The sequence below is a fragment of the Microplitis mediator genome, chromosome 5, assembly GCF_029852145.1.
Source record: "Microplitis mediator isolate UGA2020A chromosome 5, iyMicMedi2.1, whole genome shotgun sequence".
In the NCBI taxonomy this organism is placed as follows: domain Eukaryota; kingdom Metazoa; phylum Arthropoda; class Insecta; order Hymenoptera; family Braconidae; genus Microplitis; species Microplitis mediator.
The window spans coordinates 26227536-26246065 of record NC_079973.1 but is presented as its reverse complement, the minus strand read 5'-3'; the positions used below and the strand labels follow the sequence as shown (position 1 = coordinate 26246065).

Below are 18530 nucleotides of genomic sequence, written 5' to 3'. Positions count from 1 at the left end.
TGAAGTTAGCCGACATCAGACATTTTTTAATTAAAAAATTCTCTAACTTTTGAAAAAAAATTTTTTTTTTAAATTGAAAAAAATACTCGTGTTTATTTTTCCGTAATTTAAACGAGTAATTTTTCAAACATAAGAAAATATATATATATTAGTTATAATTCAAAAACTAACATTTTAATCATGTATTTTTTTATTATAGATTAATATAAAAATTAAAAGTTTGCTCCACTTATTTATTATTTTTCGAAATCTACACGTGTATTTTTTTATTTTTTAAATTTTTAATTCTAATTTCTGAAATTAGCCGATATGTGGCATTTTTTAAATAAAATATTACATAACTGTCAAAACAAATCTTTTTTTTTTTTAAAATGATTTGATTTTTTTTGATTGGGTGCTGTATGAATGAGTTCAAAATTTGGCGGGAGAAATAGAAAATTTAAATTTACAATTACAAGGTAATTCAATAACTTGTAATGAGTTTTAAATAAAATATAATTTTTATTTTTATATTATACCATAAAAAATTACATAATGATATATATATTAATTCATATACTTTATCTCTATGCTATTTAAAGTATTTATTATTTCATCGTAAATAATTTAAGTTTCATTAAAATTCATTTTTTGCTTTAGTCCGTTAATTAAAGCCATTGCCGAGGAAAAAGTAGTAAATTATAATAAATTAGAGGCTGCTAATCAGTCTTATATATTAAAAAGCGATCGCAGATCATCAATGGTCAGTTTGGTGCTGACCTTGCCGCTGCCGCTTAAAATTTCTCCTGAAATTTTCAATTTTTTCTGCTGGAGACTCTCAATGCGTTCTTCGATTGTGTCACTGCAGATAAACTTGTAGATAAAGACATTTTTTTTCTGACCAAACCGATGAATGCGGTCCTGAGCCTGCAACTCGAGCTGAGGATTCCAATGAATGTCAATCAGCATCAGATGATTTCCTCCCATAAGATTGAGTCCCACCCCACCGGCATTCAATGACAGGAGAAGAATCTGCGGGTCCTCGTCGGGGCTGTTAAACGCGTCGATTATTTTCTGGCGGTTTTTAATCGAAGTACTGCCGATAAATAATTTATACGCAGCGCCGTCAATTGAATTCAAATTGTTTGCTATAATTTGCAAGTATCCCACCCACTGAGATACGATTATAACTTTTTCTTTTTTAATTAATATCTGTTTAGTGACTGCGATGATAGACCGCAATTTAGCACTCTGCCGCTCGAGATCAAATACAGGATTGTCTTTGGTCAATAAATTTTCAATTACTCTGTCACTGACACCACTTTCTTCTTCGTCGTCGTCATCAGGATCATTACCAGCATCGTCTCTCAAATTGACGTTATTTATTTGGTTTAACAATTGGAAGTTAATTGCACCGTCAACAAGAGCTTGTGGGTCTAAATCATTTTTATCCAGCATAGCGTGAATCAGAGATGGATGACAACAAATCTGTCTGAGTCTCAGCAGCAACACCAGGATGTCATGAGACTGAACATCGGCATGTTGGGCCAGCAACTGCTGCTGCGCTTTATTGAATCCCGCGATGTAAGGAGAAGTAGTTGGACACCGATGATCGTATCTAGCGCCCATTTCAAACATGTGGTGTTTCTCAGAGCGTTGATGCAGGAATTGAGCGAAAAGTGTCCGCGAGTACATCAAAACTTTCTCATAAACTAATCGCTCGTCAGGATCTAAAGGAACACGGATTGTGTTTGAAATTTTTGTAGTCAAAGGTTGCATTTCTCCTTTGATCATCAGCTCTTGCTTGGTACGTCGTAGCATCAGAGTCTTCATTACAGTAGTGAGTCGTTGATGGCCTGCGTCATCTTTGTTGTCGACCCAACGTTTCCAAATTCTAAGGTCATCAAATGGCGAGCACTGTAAGAACTTCAAAATAGCGTAGAGATCCATTTGTTTATTGTGAATCGGAGTTCCAGTGATGGCCCAACGTCTGTCTGCTGTCAAACGACAAACTGCGTCGCACATTTGGCTCTTGTGGTTACGAACAACGTGAGCTTCATCAAGTATCACTCGTTCCCACTGAATTTTGTACAGCAAATTACTGATCCCTGTGTTATTGCATTCACGGCTCAATAAATTATACGTCGTTATGACGATGTCATTTTTTGATAATCTTTTGATATTCATCTCGCGATTTGGCCCATGGTAAGATTCAAATACAAGCTGATTCTTTTTGCAATGTTTTTTTATCTCCTGGCCCCACTGCGAGACTAATGAAGCCGGACAAACTACCAGAGTACCTCCAGAATACTTGAGCAATTTATATCTCCGGTAGTTTTTGCCTCTGCCTTCGTCTTTTTTCCTAAACTCCGGCAGCGTTTTCAGCACCAGCGATATCATTGTCAGAGTTTTTCCGAGTCCCATTTCATCAGCTAAAACGCCTCCAGGAGGTTTCTGCTGCTCTCTCCATAGAAGCCATGCCAGAGCATGTTGTTGGTGGGGCATAAGAGGAGTACTCAGACCTGCTGGATCCTGTGCTCGGGTAGTCTCAGTAGGACGAGAGATCAGTGACCCATGGAGATCGTGCAAACGTTCAACAGTAAGCGATTGCTGTTCTTTGAACGTCTCTAGAGCTTTTTTTCCTAAATCCCTAGTTGAATGATCGGTCGTTGGTTTGATATTAATCTTGGGTTTGATGTCCTTAACATCTGGAACTTCTACTGCTTCTTCATCTTTCTTCATTATTTCCAAGATATTTTTACTCTCTTCTTCACCTTCAGCTCCTGGTGTTTCATTTTTCATTTCTACTTCTACTAAATCACTCGCTACAGCAGTAAATGATCTATCAGTACCTAATTCTTGACTGTTATTATTTATTTCTCTACAAATAATTTTAGTGTTTGGATCATCAGTATCAACTATCAGTATTTTATCATCACTCTTTAATTCTAGATCATTATTATTTAATTCTCTATAACTAGTCTGACTACTTTTTTTTTCTTTACTATTTGATAATTCCTGGCAATTTATTTCTACTTCTCTGGGTGATCCTGTCACAGAATTTCCTGATGATTTATTTGACACATCAGAAGCTCTTCGTTCTATCAGTCTAAACTTTTTCAAAGTATGATTTTTTACAGCATCTTGAGACAACTTATCACTGACATTCTCTTCCGGTTCATTCTCAGTACCATTTTCCTCAGGAATAATAACTTTCCCATCATTGCGAACAACCTTTAAAAAAATTATTGAGTTCATTGTAATTATAAAAAAATGAGTAAAATAATAACCTACCATAACTTTGAGTACTTTTAAATTATACTTGGCCATCTGATCAGCTAGAGACGGAGCTTCTTCAGCAATCTTATAATGCGTTGTCTGAACATCTTCTATCCTTGAGTCATTAACCACTGATCCTTCTGAACTACTTTCGTCAAAATTATCAACATCGATTGCTTCTGCTTCCTGGTCAGCATGACTAGATTTATCTGAACGAGCTGAATCATTTAAATTTTCTGAATGATCTCCATCAATTGCTTCACCTTCATCACGTCCGCCAACGAAATCTTTAAAAAATAAATTTAATTCATCAAACAAAGCCAAAAAATTACGCAGAGTAATTGAATTATTTTCATACCATCATCATCTTCAAACAAAACTGGACTTTTTGAAACACAATAATTATGGTCACTTTGTGATGACTTTTTTTCATCAGCATCTAGGTCCAAATTTTCTTGACTAAGTTTAGATATACTTCGCTGGATCGCCTTTTCAATGCTGGGTGTCATACGATTGCTATTATTTAGCTCTTCATCATCGTCCGAAGCATCATCCCTACCAAAAAAAAAAATTAAAATAATAAATACACACAATTTTTAATAAATATAATTAACCCAAACTGACATGTCATCATCATTAGCGACAGCAGCATCTTCCAACACTTTACTCATACGTCTCTTCTTGCTTTTAGGACTTTTGTCCCAATCGTTATCAGAATCATCTTCACTCGAAGCTAAATCTTGGCTACCCGCACGGTAAGCCATCAGAATCACTAAAAAATAATTAAAAACCCAAGATAAAAAATTTAAATATTTTTTAACATCAATTAGACAAGTCAACTTATTATTTTTTAATGAATTCATCAACTGATAAATAACTGCATGACATTTACCTCTTGTTTTTTTTTTTATAAATACTCTATCTTCACAAATCGAGAGTCAATTTTTTTATGTTCCTTTTCCTTTGTGTTTTATGAACACATATATTTATATATACTTATATATGATATATTTAAACTTCCCACTCGTTAATATTGTAACCGTTATTTTTCAAATAAAAAATTCCCAGCTACCGCCATCTGTCAGTTTTAGCAGGATCCAAATTTGATCAGTACCCAGTGTTGAATGTTAATTTATTAGTAAAAAAAGATAGATAGATATTAGATGTTTTTAAAAGCGTTTAAATTGTGTAGACATAGATACACATACGCACATAAATATACATATATATATTGTAAGTAGACTCCATACTCCATACTCCAATTTCCGAGTAAAGTAATGAGTATTATCTCTTATCAATCCAGAGGCTGATTTATGATTATTTTTACGTAAGTTATAATTTTAAATATTTGTATCTCCTGTGCGCATTTACTACAGGAAGTAATAATTAAGCATTTATTTATTTATTTATTTATTTAAATGAACATTAATTTTTGATACATTAAAATTACAGCCAGGGTTAGAGGTTATAAGTAACGGACTTTGACTGGAAATCCAAATCCAGGATGAAGGTTAATCCTCGTGTGTTCTTCGACGTGGAAGTCGGAGGTCTTCCGATGGGGCGAATCGTCTTCGAGCTGTACATGGACGTATGTCCACGTACGTGTGAAAATTTCCGCGCACTCTGCTCCGGTGAATTGGGACTCGGCAAGACCACCGGGAAACCGCTGCACTACAAAGGCACTGTCTTTCATCGGGTTGTCAAGGATTTCATGATTCAAGGTGGTGATTTTTCAGTGGGGAATGGCACTGGCGGGGAATCTATCTACGGAGGAACTTTTCCAGGTATTTTATTATCTACTCTATTTATTTATTTGATTTATTTTAAACAATTGCATAAAATACTTCAGATGAAAACTTTTCCGTTCATCATACGAAGCCTTTTCTTCTGTCGATGGCCAATCGTGGTAAAGATACTAATGGTTCGCAGTTTTTTATGTGAGTATCCTCTTAAATATAAGTGATAACAGCAGACATGATGTGGATGTAGTTATAATGCCCTAGAGAATTTATTTCAGCGTTTTATTGGTTGCATGAGTAATAAATAAAAGTTAAGTTAGGACAGTAAATATTTTAAGTAATCGTAGGCCAGGAAAACCCGTTGACTCCTCAAAAGCTCTGAAAGATTTAAATTAAAAGACAAGCACAGGATTGTGATGATCATGCAGGTAAAATGATGGTTGGTGTTCGTTGTAGTGTGGGTGTATTTTTCGTTGGTTTACTTGACGGTCAGTTGACGGCGCAGTCAGTGGATTTAAAATATTGTGATACGTATTAACACCTCACGGCGTACCGACTAGACAATTCCTCTTGATCATTCTAGCACTATTTTTGTGTAGTCGTGAGCGAGGGGTCTGCGCACTACTACTACAACACAATGTCCACTGAAAGCCGGCTCTTAATCCGCATCACTCATCTCCTTAATCATATTTTGTTGTTGTAGTACAACGCAACCAGCGCCTCATCTCGACAAGTGAGTACTTGGCTATTTGATGTTTAAATAAAATGATTATTTATTTGACAAATGACATTTTTACTTATTTATTTTTATTGTTTTTAGTGTCCACGTGGTTTTCGGAGAGGTGGTTTCCGGCCAAGAAGTTGTTTCGCACATCGAGGATCTTCCAGTCGACAGGATGTCGCGGCCACTCCAGGACGCGAAGATTGCCAAGTGTGGGGAACTTGTTCTAAAAGTCAAAGCTAAATGTACTTTTGATTGTTCTTTTAAATAATTTTATTTAAAATTTTCTGTGCATGATATTTATTTTTTTATTTTTTGTCCAGCAAAAAAACGAGACAAGGATTCAAGTTCTGCTGATTCAGACTCCGATTCATCAACGGAAAAGAAGAAGCGTAAAAAACATAAGAAAAAGTATAATATCGTTTTTTTGATACTAGTTTTATATTTATTTTATTGTTAAATAATTAATATTTTTAATTTGTCAAGCAAAAAGAGAGCTAAATCTGAAGATGGAGAATTGATAGACTCTCATGAGGAAGAGGATGATCAAAACACACATCCATTGGTATCAGTTACCAAGATAGACCCTGATGAAATACCAGAAGTGCCGGCAAATAAATTTTTATTCCGCGCAGGGCCAACAAATAATTCAAATCAAAAGGAGTTCCGGCAACAGCGTTTTGGTGGACGTGATCGTATGAGGGTCCAACGGAAGACCGGTCGAATTTTCAAGGGCCGCGGGATCTTCGTAAGTATATTTATTTATTATAAATAAATTTAATTCATGAGAAAAAAGAATTAATTTATAATTAATTTTATTAACAGAGATATCATACTCCTTCTCGGAGTCGTTCTCGGAGTGTAACTCCTCCCCACTGGAAGCAAGCACAAAATCGTACTGTAAAATTGCACGAATTGCATCACAAAGACGATCAGAAACCGGAAGATGAGTTTCCAGTCATCAGTGTTCCGAAAAAGCGGCGATTTGTAGAAAATCCTGAAGATGAAGACGAAGCTAACGATAAAAATGATGCTCATAATGACAATAATGTTTCAGAACGTAAATTAAAAAAGGATAATTATCAATCGTCGCCAGAAGGCAAAGACAGGGCGTGGAAAAACGATGAAAAATATTACAGGAACCCGGACAATAATGGCAGCAACAATCAGTACCGTATTAATTTTAGGAACAGAGACAACATGGACTACAGACGTAGAGACAGAAATCGTGAGTTCAATCGGGGGTATCCTGGTAGATTCGCTCGTCGTGACTCGAGGGATCGTAGCAGACGTGGACGCTCTCGGTCAAGGGATCACCGGAGATCACGCGAGCGCGGGGACCGACGCAGAAGCCGTGACCGCAGAAGCAAGAGAGATTATTCCCCCCGTAAACGATCTCCCCACAAGTCCAAGCCGGATAAACGAAGCGACACTGAAGCAAATTCAAAATTACAATCAACCGTTGAAGTTCGAAGCAAATCAAAAGACAAAAAAGTAACTTCCGCTTCCAGCTCCGTTGAGAAACCAAAATTCAAACGTCGCTCACGAAGCTCTTCGTCTTCATCCAGCAGCCAGCACTCTAGACATTAGAGCCTATTTGAAAAATTTGAATTATTCTTCAAATAATTAATACGTAATATTTTATTTAAAAAAATCACTCGATAATTTTTGAAAGTAATCCAATTGTATAATCAAATATATGCATAATTATTTTATTACTACTACTATTATTGGTAAAAGCAATTTTTTTTTCACTTTAATTATGTGACTTACTGAAATATATCATAAACACAAACAATTTATAATCTATGATTTATTTAATTCTTAAAATTACAACAATGCTGCCCTACAATTATGTAGAAAAAAAAATATGTTAGTGATGGTAATTGTTAGAGTCCTTTATAATAATAATTTATAACGATAATTACATTAATTTTATTTTTAAAAAATATTTAAAATATATCGACAATGATTATTTGATCACTTTACAATATACATGAAAATTATCAGGCGTTTTTAGTTAGAAAAATAATCATCAAGCTTGTGCACAATAAATTTTAATCTCTATCCATGCCAAGCCGTATATTTAATAACGATAACGATAAAAATAAGCAATATGATGTTATTTATCATCAAATAATTTCAATAGGAGGATTCAGCTCGAAAATTACCAGGGATTTTGTCCAGGTGGTGGGGCACCGTAACGCGGGAATGTTGCATAAGGATTGCTGTAGTTAGGCTGCTGTGGTGGTGGAAACTGCTGCGGATAATTGTACGCACCTGGCAGATCAATTATTATTAAGATAAATCCAAGTTAATTTAATATATAAACAATAAATATGATAATTAATATGAACCTTGTCCGGGGTACGGCATCGTCGCATACGGATTGTATGTCTGAGGCATCGGAGGAGGAACGTAAGTGGGATAAGGCGTTGCAGGAGATGCTCCATAAGGTATAGGCATTCCTCCTTGGTATTGTGTCGGATAGGGCAACGGAGCAGAGCCGCTGTCAGATGGAGCTGAACTTGTTCCAGAGCCGGCTTTATGTGAAACGTATTTTTATTTTGTTATTAAATAAATGTAAATAATAATAAAAGTATAAAATTAATCTCTGAAAAAAATGTATCTTTGGTCTGCTGCTAATAATTACCTCCATGGTGAGAAGGAATCGCAGGTGTAGCAGCTGGACCAGTGTGACTTAAATTTGTCGTTAAATCCTTCAATAATTCTTCTTTCTCGGTTTTGCGAGCGAAGCAAAAGTCGGAAATTTTATTTTGGAAAACAACAAGCAGCTGAAAAGTAAATATTTGAATAAATAATTAGTCCAGTTGAATAGTAATTTAAACAAGAGGTCAAAGGTACCTGAGTAAGGTCATTGTAAAATTTAGCTCCTTCTTGTAAATTATTTTTGAGCTCTTTAAATGCGTCATACGCAGCTGCTAATTTACGTAGTACAGCTTCACGTGAACTTCCCGATCCACTTTGCTCACGAGTAAATGCTGCGTGATTAGACTGAATTTCGGCGATTAATTTTTCCTGACGCGCTGAACTATCACGAACTTGGCTAGTCAACGGCCCGTAAACTTTCCCGATGTGTTCAACCGATAGATTCGGCTCGTCGATGGCTCCGTCTTTGGCCAAAGCTGACAGGAATGTAGACTTCATGTCTGCAGTCGGTGATTTTAATTCGCTTTCAATAACGTCCCGCTCTGCCTTCAGTGTCTCAACGTCTTCCATTAATTTTCTCAGCTGTGCTACTACTCCACTCTCTTGAACTGCTGAACCAGATGGAATTGCAGACGCCAACTGACTCTCGTCGAGACTCAGGGTCTCCATACCCTCACGGTGTGTCTCGAATTTTTCACGTACGGTCTAAAAATATAAAACCAAAAATCTCATACTGTCTTTTTTTTAAAAAGAAAAATAATATAAATGACTTATTATATATGTCACTTACTTTATCAGCAGAAATCGCGTTATCGATAATCGTGCGATATTTTTGAGCGTTCATTGTAAGCTGCTCAGTTAATTTAGCACTCGGTATTCTCGTCCAGCGTTCTTTGAATTGTTCTTTTAGCTGATCATCTGATTCGCGTTCTTCTCTGAGCATTTTCTCAGCCTAATTACCACGAAAATTACAATAATAAATAAATGAATTTCTAATATTAATAATAAATTAACAGAAAAATAATAAAATTTAAATTACTTCGTCTAAAATATCTCTATTCCGTTGGAGCAAATCAGGCAGTTCATTCATCGCAGTCTCAAGAGCTTGAATCCCTCCGGCTTGTCTGACATAGGATGCTTTGTCTAGCAGAGACTGAGGCACTTCGGTTCCACTGGTATCTTCAATCGCAGCTGGTAGATTCAAACTAGCCAACACGGTATTCAGAACTTGTGTCATTTCGCGGAGTTTCGAGATCTCCGTGTTCACCAACTCGTTTCTTCGGATCTCGTATGAAGACAGCGCATGATGAACAGCCACCGGCATTAAGTCTTCAAACAAATCTTTGAAGTTTGGGTTCAAAGGTTGCGACATGGTCAGCAATTTAGCGACATTGGCCTTCCCAATAGGTTCCAAACTCTTGATATCCGGAATACGCTCATGATAAATAAAATCATTGTCTTTTTTAACTTCGGTCAAGCGTCGCTGAGCCTTGTTCGCATAGTCTTGGAATAAAGTCGGCTTATTGGATCTTTGTTGAGCTGCTTTAAATAAATCAACTGCATACTGTCGACAGATATATATATAAATAAGTTAAATATATATTACATATAAATAAATAATAATTAATATCAAGTATATTTATTACTTCAAGTCTGCATATCTCTTCACCGATTGCAGATTTACTTCTGCATACACCAGCTTGATACAGTTCAGCCATAGCGCGATATCCTGATTGTTTACCTGTAATCTATAAAAATATTTATAGATTTAGAGCTTTTAACCCGTCAGCACTCCCGTTATGAGCATTTTGCTTGCAGGACACTATTCAAATTATAGAATGCAGTGCAAGTAAGACACTAAAAAGTACGGAAGTGCTGAAGAGTTGACAGAAAACTTACCAAAGGAACCCATTCCTTGTCCCAAAACGATCTAAATATTTCTTTCTGGAACAACTTCAAAGCTTCAGCATAATACTCTTCAGCTTGGGATGCTAATTTAGCAACGACACCATCCTTCATAGTATCATGTATAGCCTTGTGGACAAAAATTTCCTGTCCTTCCGCTATCATCAAAGCTGACAGAGCGGCCAAAGTGTCAGGACTCATGTCAGGTGTTGGTTCTTGCTGTATAGCAAGCATGACATTTCCTTTTAAATAATTGAAGATACCCGCTGCTTGCTAGAACCAAAACCACCATTACCACCTATCGGCTCATTTTTCAACAGCTTAATTTAAATAGTAACTTACCTGGAATAATTTAGCCGCTAATTTTAATCCTTCGTCGCTTTCAAGTGACTGCGAAGCGGCGACCGAACTCTGCAAAGCTGCGATGTTGAACAGTACGCATAATTTCTCGTATGTCAGTGTGCTGATGGCTAAAAAAAATGAGTAATTATTAAAAACAATTACTAATTACACCATGAATAATTTATCAATAATAAAATGGAGGTTAATGACGTACTGAGGCTTAATTTTCCACCAAATATCGTCCTATCAAAAGCATCTTTCCATTTGAATGGAATTTGCAACTCATGGGCTGGGATTTTGCCCTCCAGAGCACACAGTTGATCATAATAACTGTAACATTATAAATTAAATATATAAAAATTTATTTCATTGTCATTCTTATATAATAAATAGTCAATATCATTCATTTTGATATCAATCCAGTAATCTAATAAATTTTTTTTTAAAATAAAATCTGATTGAGATAAAAATAAAATGTCAGGTGACATTTGTCTCATTAATAAAGATGAAAATTAATCCAGTATGATGACGGATGATGTAAATAGTTTGAAAATTGTACATAGATATAGATATATATTATTAAAATGATTAATAAATGAGTCATACTTGTAAATAACCTCCAAGGAACTTTCGTATTTTTCAAAGGCGCGCCATAGAGCATTACTTCTTAGTTTGCTGAATTCACTGATTGCTTCAGTGTAATCTTTTTGATTTGTTGCTGAATTGTAAGTAGATTTAATGACATTGGTAAGTGGCTTAATCACGTCCACATCTGACGGCTTTTTTAACGGAATTGCTATTAACTCAGCCATTGCTTCTGATTGACTGACTTATGGTAGAATATTCAAATGCTATCAATATCAGTATATATACATATAAAATTATATCAATAGATAAAATACTAAGTGCGTACTTGCGACAATTATTACTTGCTGTTATATATATATATATATGTTCATATACTTTGGCCACTTTACCTCAAAAGACAATCAACGACTGAAAAGTCTCGAGAAAGGATACGAGACAATTTTACTTAAGATGTCAACGCGCAGGCGTAAATGTGTCAAGTAAATAAATTGAATAATTATCATTAGACATTTTTTAAATATCGATTTAAAATAAAATTCTAGAAAATTTTACGAAATTTTTTGAATTTAAATATGAAGGTGATGAATTTTTTATGGAGAAATTGGAGTTAAAAATTTAAAAGGTAGTAAAAGTGGGGGTTCATTTGTCCGCTGATTGGATGGGATAAAATATGAAGTAGGTAAGAATTAAAACGTTCTGCGGATAACTGTTCAATGTTCATCTTCATCAGCTCAGCTGTCAACAATTTACGAGCAAAGTCGAGCACGTCATCAGCTTAATATTCTGTTGGATTTTTGAATGAAGAATTTTTTTTTCCCTTATTAAGGAGCTTCTGACACAATTTTGAAGATTGGATTTTGCTTGAGATGATCTAGAAGAAATCAAGAAAACTTGTGATAAAGTTAGTAGACAATCAAAAATTTTTGAATTTTTTTCTCAGCAAATCAATTACAGAAAAAAAATAAGAATATGCACATGAAGAAAATTTTAAAAATTGTAGGCGCGAATTTTTAAAAATATTTTTTTCTTATAATTTATAATTTTTAATAAAATTATTAAACGTCAGCTAACTTCAGAGGTAAAATTTTGAAATGCATGTCATTTTCATGCCACCCACCAGGTGGCTTATTCAGTTCGAGTTTTCGACCACGTGAGCCAGTAAAAAACAAATAAAAAGTATCATCTGATTATTAAAAAACTTTTTTGTATAAAATATAAAAGCTGGGTAATATTGTAAGTGTGTTTAATGTTAGATAAATATAATGGCTTATGGTCGTGAAGCTGTTTTGAAGCTTTACCGTAATTTGATTCGTGAAAGTAAAAAATGGAGTTCCTACAACTACCGGTAATTAATTATTACTTACTTTTTTACAATTACTTTGTACATAATTATTTAACTGACGTCTAATTATGTTATTTCCAGTGAATATGCTCTCAGAAAAGTAAGAGACGAGTTCCGAGAAAATAAAACCCTGCAAGATAATAATTTGATACGAGACTGTTACAATAAAGGCCTTGAGAATTTGGAAATTATTAAAAGACAAGTGATTCTGAGTAATTTGTACGGCACGAGGCCTCTGGTTATTGAAAATAAACACCTGGGCAAAGACAAAGTGCACCCTAGTGCTAAATAATTGTCAAGTTTTTTGTTTTTTTATTATTGTTTAAGTTTGCATATTAATTATTCATTTAAATTTTAAGTACAGTAATTATTGAGTAATAACTAGTGGAATTTTTTTGCTTAATTTTTTGTCACATTTTTTTGCGCAATCTGACGACATAACCTCCGCCGGTAAGTAAATTTAATTCAAATTTTCAAATAAAAAAAAAAATCGTTTACTTTATGTGTTATGATATTTTTTTTCAGATTCAAAAAATGGCAACGCGCTTAAGCGAACGACAAAAAATTCGTTCGTTATTAAAAGTTACTCTTTGCGGTACTGCAGTATTCGCTGGTGCATGTCTGTACCACGGAAATGAAAAATTTTACAATGAAATCGCGATGCCTTTGGTTAAATTCATTGATCCTGAGGTTGCTCATAACTTGGCCGTAGCTGCTGCTAACTTTGGATTTATATCACAACAAAAAACACCAGATCCACCGGGTTTGAAACAAACTGTTTTTGGATTAAAGTTCAGCAACCCTGTTGGCATGGCCGCTGGTTTTGATAAACAAGGCGAAGCTATCAAAGGTTTAACCAAAATGGGTTTTGGTTTCGTTGAAATAGGTAATTGTTATTATTTTGAGTATCAGTAGGATATAAATATTTTACTTATTGCTAAATTTTAATATTTTTTAGGCTCTGTTACTCCGAACCCACAGCCAGGAAATCCTAAACCTAGAGTGTTCAGATTGACTGAAGACAAAGCGATCATAAATCGCTACGGGTTCAATAGTGAAGGTCATGATGCTGTTTACAAACGTCTGGTTGATCTTAAAAATGATTTAAACTTCACTGGAATCATCGGAGTTAATTTGGGAAAAAATAAAACATCAACGGATCCAGTTAACGATTACGTTGAGGGTGTAAAAAAATTCAGTGACGTTGCTGACTACCTCGTGATAAATGTCTCGAGTCCCAACACCGAAGGATTGAGAGACCTGCAGGGCAAAGAAAATTTGGAAAAACTACTGAGCACAGTAAACGATGTCCGTCAAAGTATCAAATCAAATCCTCCTTTACTTTTGAAGTTGGCGCCTGATCTAACGATCAATCAACGTCAGGATGTCGCGGATGTTATTCAAAAACCCAAATGTAAAATCGACGGTCTTATACTTTCTAACACAACAACAAGTCGTGAAAATTTGTCAAGTGAATACAAAAAAGAAACTGGAGGCCTCAGTGGAGCACCGCTCGCTGGTTTATCAACAAACTTAATTGCTGATATGTATAAACGAACCAAAGGGAAAATCCCAATTGTCGGTGTCGGGGGAATTTTTTCTGGCAAAGATGCTTTTGATAAAATTCAAGCTGGTGCTTCTCTGATACAAATATACACTTCGTATGCTTACCACGGGCCGCCGATTGTACAGAAAATAAAAAAAGAACTTAATGATTTAATTATTTTGAATGGTTATTCGTCAATTGCTGATGCCGTTGGCAAAAATGTTAAATAAATATTTCATTTTTATCTGTAATAACTTTTTTAATATGAATATACCCACGTATCCTTTTTATTTAATGACAATTATTTGAGGAAGTTTTTTTTTATCTGGATATTTGATTTACGAACCCACTGCAATCAGCTGCTCGTGCTAGAAGTTTCTTGACAATGTCAGGGTACTTAGAAATAGATTTATTTTACATTAATTATATAGGGTAAGAGCACCAGTACCCAGTCCCAAGCCAGTAGCCAGCCACCTCATGTTAAATTATATCTATCTATATATATATATTTTGAGCCAATGTTAAAATATATGACCGAATGGCAACTGGTTAGGGGCTGGGTACTGGTGTTCTTACCCTACACTACCTTTGTTTGAAAGGAGAGACTCAGTTGGATAATTAGGCGGAATCCTAATGCGCTACTTCCAGGACACTAGAGTTACCAAAGTACAAATAAAAAATTAAAAATAAAAATAAATCGTTTTCATTACATAAAAATGATTGTTTATTTAATATACAAACAATATACATATATGTTTTAAACATAATTAAATTAAATTAGTAAATATAAATCATAAACATATTACCAATATACTCTCGTATAAATATTTAATACTAATAAGGAATTAATTTTCTTAAATCATCATAAGTTAGAAATTCAAAAATTTTTCTTGAAAAAGTACTTGGAAGATTGATTTCATTAAATATGTCTTCAATTAAATCGGTCACTTTAAATAACAGTTTTTTTCGTTCTAATGCCCGTATTAAACGATAATTAATCATACTGGCGTACTGAGGAAAAATAAATTCAGTATCTAAATCTAAAATAGTTTCATCACTGATATATTTTAAACCAACAGCCAACTGGTGTCGAGATTTGTGCAGCACATGATAAAACGTAAGATTGCTTGAACCAATATTTAAACTCTTCATTTGCTCAATTTCTACAATACACTTATTATGCAAGTCATTGAAGTCTTTGCTATCCACTGCTGCCGAAAGTTTTTTACTGACATAGAGATTAGCCGCACGAAGTTTTACAATATGTTTTTTTATAATGTCTTGAACAAGTCGACGTACTGAATTTTGTCGGTAGGCAATAACTGAGTCTAATACCGTTTGAGTAGCCACTTCTACATTAACATCGACGCCAGCATCAAGAAGCAGTTGTATCACACAACAATTTGTTGCAAAGATAACTCCGATATGAAGAACTGGAACTGATTGTTTTGTCACTGGATTTATATTGATTCTGTTATCATTCAACAATAAGTCCAATGCTTCCAAGTCTTGTTTGATGATGGCCATATTAAGAGGAGTTAAATAATTAAATTTATCCGCAGGTGCATAATTAATATCTGCACCGTATTCTAGAAGGAGCTTCATAATTTCCACATTTTTGGTACGAGCGGCAATGGCTAGTGATGATCCATAATCCGGAATCAAAATATTGGGATCAGCATTATTCTTCAGCAATAATTCGACTATTTCTTTATGACCTTGTAAAATTGCCATATTCAAAATTGTTTTGCCAGGACAGCTCGAATTCTCGTCCTCCAGCACAAAATTAACATCAGCACCGTTTTTGATTAAAAATTCAGCAATTTCTAACTTATTTTCTAGAATCGCTATGTGTAAAGGTATTAACCATGGGTTAAAACGTAATTGTGCATTAACGTTTGCTCCAAAATTTAATAATCTCTTAGTTATTTCAAGATTTTTCACTGCAACGGCGAGATGAAGAGGTGTACCTGGTCCAAAAAAATTTAAATTCGGATCAGCTCCTTTAGATAGCAGATAGTCGATCAATTTTTCATCGCAGTTCAAAACCGCTATATGAAGCAAGGGTAGTTTTTCTGTAGAATGAAGCTCTTTGTTGATATTTTTGAAAATCCCATATTTTACCAAAGGATGAACATACTCGTACGTATAATTTGTGCGAATCATTTTATTGAATTTTATGTAATTAATAACTTTCACTCTTTAAGACACAAACTTTACAATAAATCAACTTTGGCACTTAACTGTTAGTGTAACAGTTCACTTTGCAAAAATGTATCGTTAAATTATTGATCAACTTTGATTTTAAGATTGTAAGTAAGAGAGCACGACTTAGGCTTCCGAGTTCAAAAATTACTTTGAATGAGGATGTCTGTAGATCATTCTTTCATGGTACTTCCGAGATCAGCACAAAATCCCCACCACTTAAAATTTGTTACTGTTATCCCCTCCCTTTCTTGACCTATCCAATAATTTAATAGTTACAGCCTCTAGGTTTGGGATAATTTTTCTTCTCTATACCCACTTTTAAATACCTACCGTCGTAATTATAATGGATGTAATTAGGAGTTGATGACAAAATAAGTGTCCTTAAATCCCCATGCATTGTAAAATTATTTACAAATATCAGTAAGCTTCAATTAAGACAATGCCTTTTTGATGCGTCAATATTTCCTAAGAGTAATTATACTGTAAAATTTCAAATGCATCCTAATGACTAACATGTCTCACTTTCATTACAGACTTGAGATTTATGACTTAAGTAGAAAGGGCAGATCAAAGTACAATAAGTATTATTTCCCTTCGTATTTAAAAGAAAAAGTTTGATAAAAGTCAAAAATTTCGAGAATCCCATCTGTCACAACTATGAGAATGGAATTCTAGAAGTAGGCCCGTTTTATCAGTTGCTCCAAATTTGCCTGCCGTATAATTTTACTAAACTTTTGGATAAGCCAAGGAAAGGAAAGATTGAACGAAACAGAAATTAAAGTGGTGGGAATTTCATGTTCATGACTGAGGTACCGTACTCTCTTAAAAGGAACCAGTGAAATCCACTGATTTACCTGCCCCACCCTCCCCTAATTATGATCACATATTTATGAGTTTTGAATTTTTCGCACCGAGAATATTATTTGTTAAGGCTGACTGTGTGGCTTAAGTAGCACATTAAGCTCTTTATATCCTAAGTGGTGCTATTTACTAAATTCCGCACAGTAATCAGTGTGGTGTTGCACCACAATCGAGCATTTTCTTCATTTTCTTCCAGCACCGTACTGAGTCGAGTGCAGAACAGTCACCAGTCAGGTTCTAATCTTTCCGTGTTTATTATAAAAGTTGTCTGTTAATTTTATTTATTATTTAAAAGTGTGCGCGTTAAAAATCGACAATCGTTAATTATACATAATTGTTTAAAATGAGCCGTTTACGATATAAGTACAATTATGTTCTTCGTTTGATAGAACGCGGGGCTGTCGAGAATATCAGTACCGATCTTCACTCTACAAGTAAACTACCTTTGCTTCATTTAGCGGCTTGGAATGGCGATGAAAAATTGGTCACTTATCTGCTACAAAACGGAGCTGACATCAATGTAAATCACTTGAAAAAAGGTACTCCTCTACATATAGCTGTTGCGATGGAAAATCTTGAAATAATAAAGATTTTAGTGCAGTTCAAAGCAGACATTCATAGGCAATTACTTCGCAGCCCTTGGCATACACCCTTGCACAGATCGGTTTTTCAAGATAACACAAAAATTGTTGAATATTTACTTAATAACGGTGGTAATGTTAATATTAAGTTGGATGATACGACTCCGTATTATTGCGAGAAAACACTATTACATGTTGCAGTCCGCCATTCCCATGAAGAAATGGTGAAATTACTTTTGGAATATAATGCTAATGTTGATGTTTATGTTTCTGGTAATACAAAACATCTAGGGATTGCTACTTATATGGGGAACGTGGCAATTATGAAGCTTCTCATTGCATATGGATCAGATGTTAATGGTGGTAAAGGTCCTGATGGTGATCTTGAATATCCTCCTCTACTTGCCGCCGCAAGCCGCAAAAACTTGGAAGTACTGGAATTATTATTAGATAATGACATGGTTCAAATAAATAGAGTGTCAAAGACTAAATATTCAGCCCTCCCTGTGGAAAAGATCTTATAAAATCTCATAAAAAAAATTGGCTATGAGAAAACGATCAGTATTTGTCCACGAAAAATCTCAAAAATTCTTATACAATTATTTTCTCATAGATGGTGCATCAAAAAAATTTTTTTCTTAAAATTCTCATATAAATTATCAGAATCTATAAGAAACAGAAGCTGTAATATTGTGATTATAAGTATTTATAAGTTTTCGAAAAATGTAAAGTTTACAATTGAGTAGATTTTGGAAATGAATAAGATTGT

The 18530-nt window shown here is 34.5% G+C and overlaps 6 protein-coding genes across 8 annotated transcripts; 4 read left to right on the top strand and 2 right to left on the bottom strand.

The window, feature by feature from the left end:
- Positions 1-572: 572 nt before the first annotated feature.
- LOC130667565 (transcription termination factor 2-like) lies at positions 573-4229 on the bottom strand. Of its 2 annotated transcripts, none has more exons than XM_057469221.1 (5): positions 4151-4229; positions 3883-4030; positions 3617-3813; positions 3274-3545; positions 573-3213 (listed from the first exon to the last, which is right to left on the bottom strand). In XM_057469221.1, the coding sequence occupies exons 2-5, from the start codon at positions 4020-4022 to the stop codon at positions 709-711; spliced, it is 3114 nt and encodes a 1037-aa protein (XP_057325204.1). In that variant the 5' UTR covers positions 4023-4030; positions 4151-4229; the 3' UTR covers positions 573-708. The 2 variants fall into 2 exon arrangements, with proteins under 2 accessions (XP_057325204.1, XP_057325205.1); XM_057469222.1 differs by having other exon boundaries at positions 3289-3545.
- A 196-nt stretch (positions 4230-4425) lies between these two features.
- Positions 4426-7536, top strand: LOC130667571 (peptidyl-prolyl cis-trans isomerase G). The gene is made up of 8 exons (XM_057469235.1): positions 4426-4585; positions 4711-5042; positions 5108-5195; positions 5701-5730; positions 5818-5963; positions 6042-6129; positions 6205-6466; positions 6544-7536. The coding sequence occupies exons 2-8, from the start codon at positions 4763-4765 to the stop codon at positions 7306-7308; spliced, it is 1659 nt and encodes a 552-aa protein (XP_057325218.1). The 5' UTR covers positions 4426-4585; positions 4711-4762; the 3' UTR covers positions 7309-7536.
- Positions 7537-7629: 93 nt separating this feature from the next.
- On the bottom strand, positions 7630-11680 carry LOC130667566 (programmed cell death 6-interacting protein). Of its 2 annotated transcripts, none has more exons than XM_057469225.1 (12): positions 11549-11680; positions 11242-11464; positions 10850-10965; positions 10636-10763; positions 10288-10566; positions 10035-10136; positions 9428-9952; positions 9179-9340; positions 8584-9093; positions 8372-8513; positions 8076-8261; positions 7630-7998 (listed from the first exon to the last, which is right to left on the bottom strand). In XM_057469225.1, exons 2-12 carry the CDS (start codon positions 11445-11447, stop codon positions 7886-7888), a joined length of 2469 nt encoding a protein of 822 aa, XP_057325208.1. In that variant the 5' UTR covers positions 11448-11464; positions 11549-11680; the 3' UTR covers positions 7630-7885. The 2 variants fall into 2 exon arrangements, with proteins under 2 accessions (XP_057325208.1, XP_057325206.1); XM_057469223.1 differs by having other exon boundaries at positions 11242-11486; positions 11549-11564.
- Positions 11681-11907: 227 nt separating this feature from the next.
- On the top strand, positions 11908-12874 carry LOC130667580 (LYR motif-containing protein 4). The gene is made up of 2 exons (XM_057469242.1): positions 11908-12568; positions 12647-12874. The coding sequence occupies exons 1-2, from the start codon at positions 12486-12488 to the stop codon at positions 12855-12857; spliced, it is 294 nt and encodes a 97-aa protein (XP_057325225.1). The 5' UTR covers positions 11908-12485; the 3' UTR covers positions 12858-12874.
- Positions 12875-12876: 2 nt separating this feature from the next.
- On the top strand, positions 12877-14412 carry LOC130667574 (dihydroorotate dehydrogenase (quinone), mitochondrial). The gene is made up of 3 exons (XM_057469237.1): positions 12877-13015; positions 13091-13451; positions 13524-14412. The coding sequence occupies exons 2-3, from the start codon at positions 13100-13102 to the stop codon at positions 14339-14341; spliced, it is 1170 nt and encodes a 389-aa protein (XP_057325220.1). The 5' UTR covers positions 12877-13015; positions 13091-13099; the 3' UTR covers positions 14342-14412.
- Positions 14413-17523: 3111 nt separating this feature from the next.
- LOC130667373 (ankyrin-1-like) lies at positions 17524-18285 on the top strand. Its single transcript, XM_057468884.1, has one exon. It carries the CDS (start codon positions 17524-17526, stop codon positions 18283-18285), a length of 762 nt encoding a protein of 253 aa, XP_057324867.1.
- Positions 18286-18530: the final 245 nt, after the last annotated feature.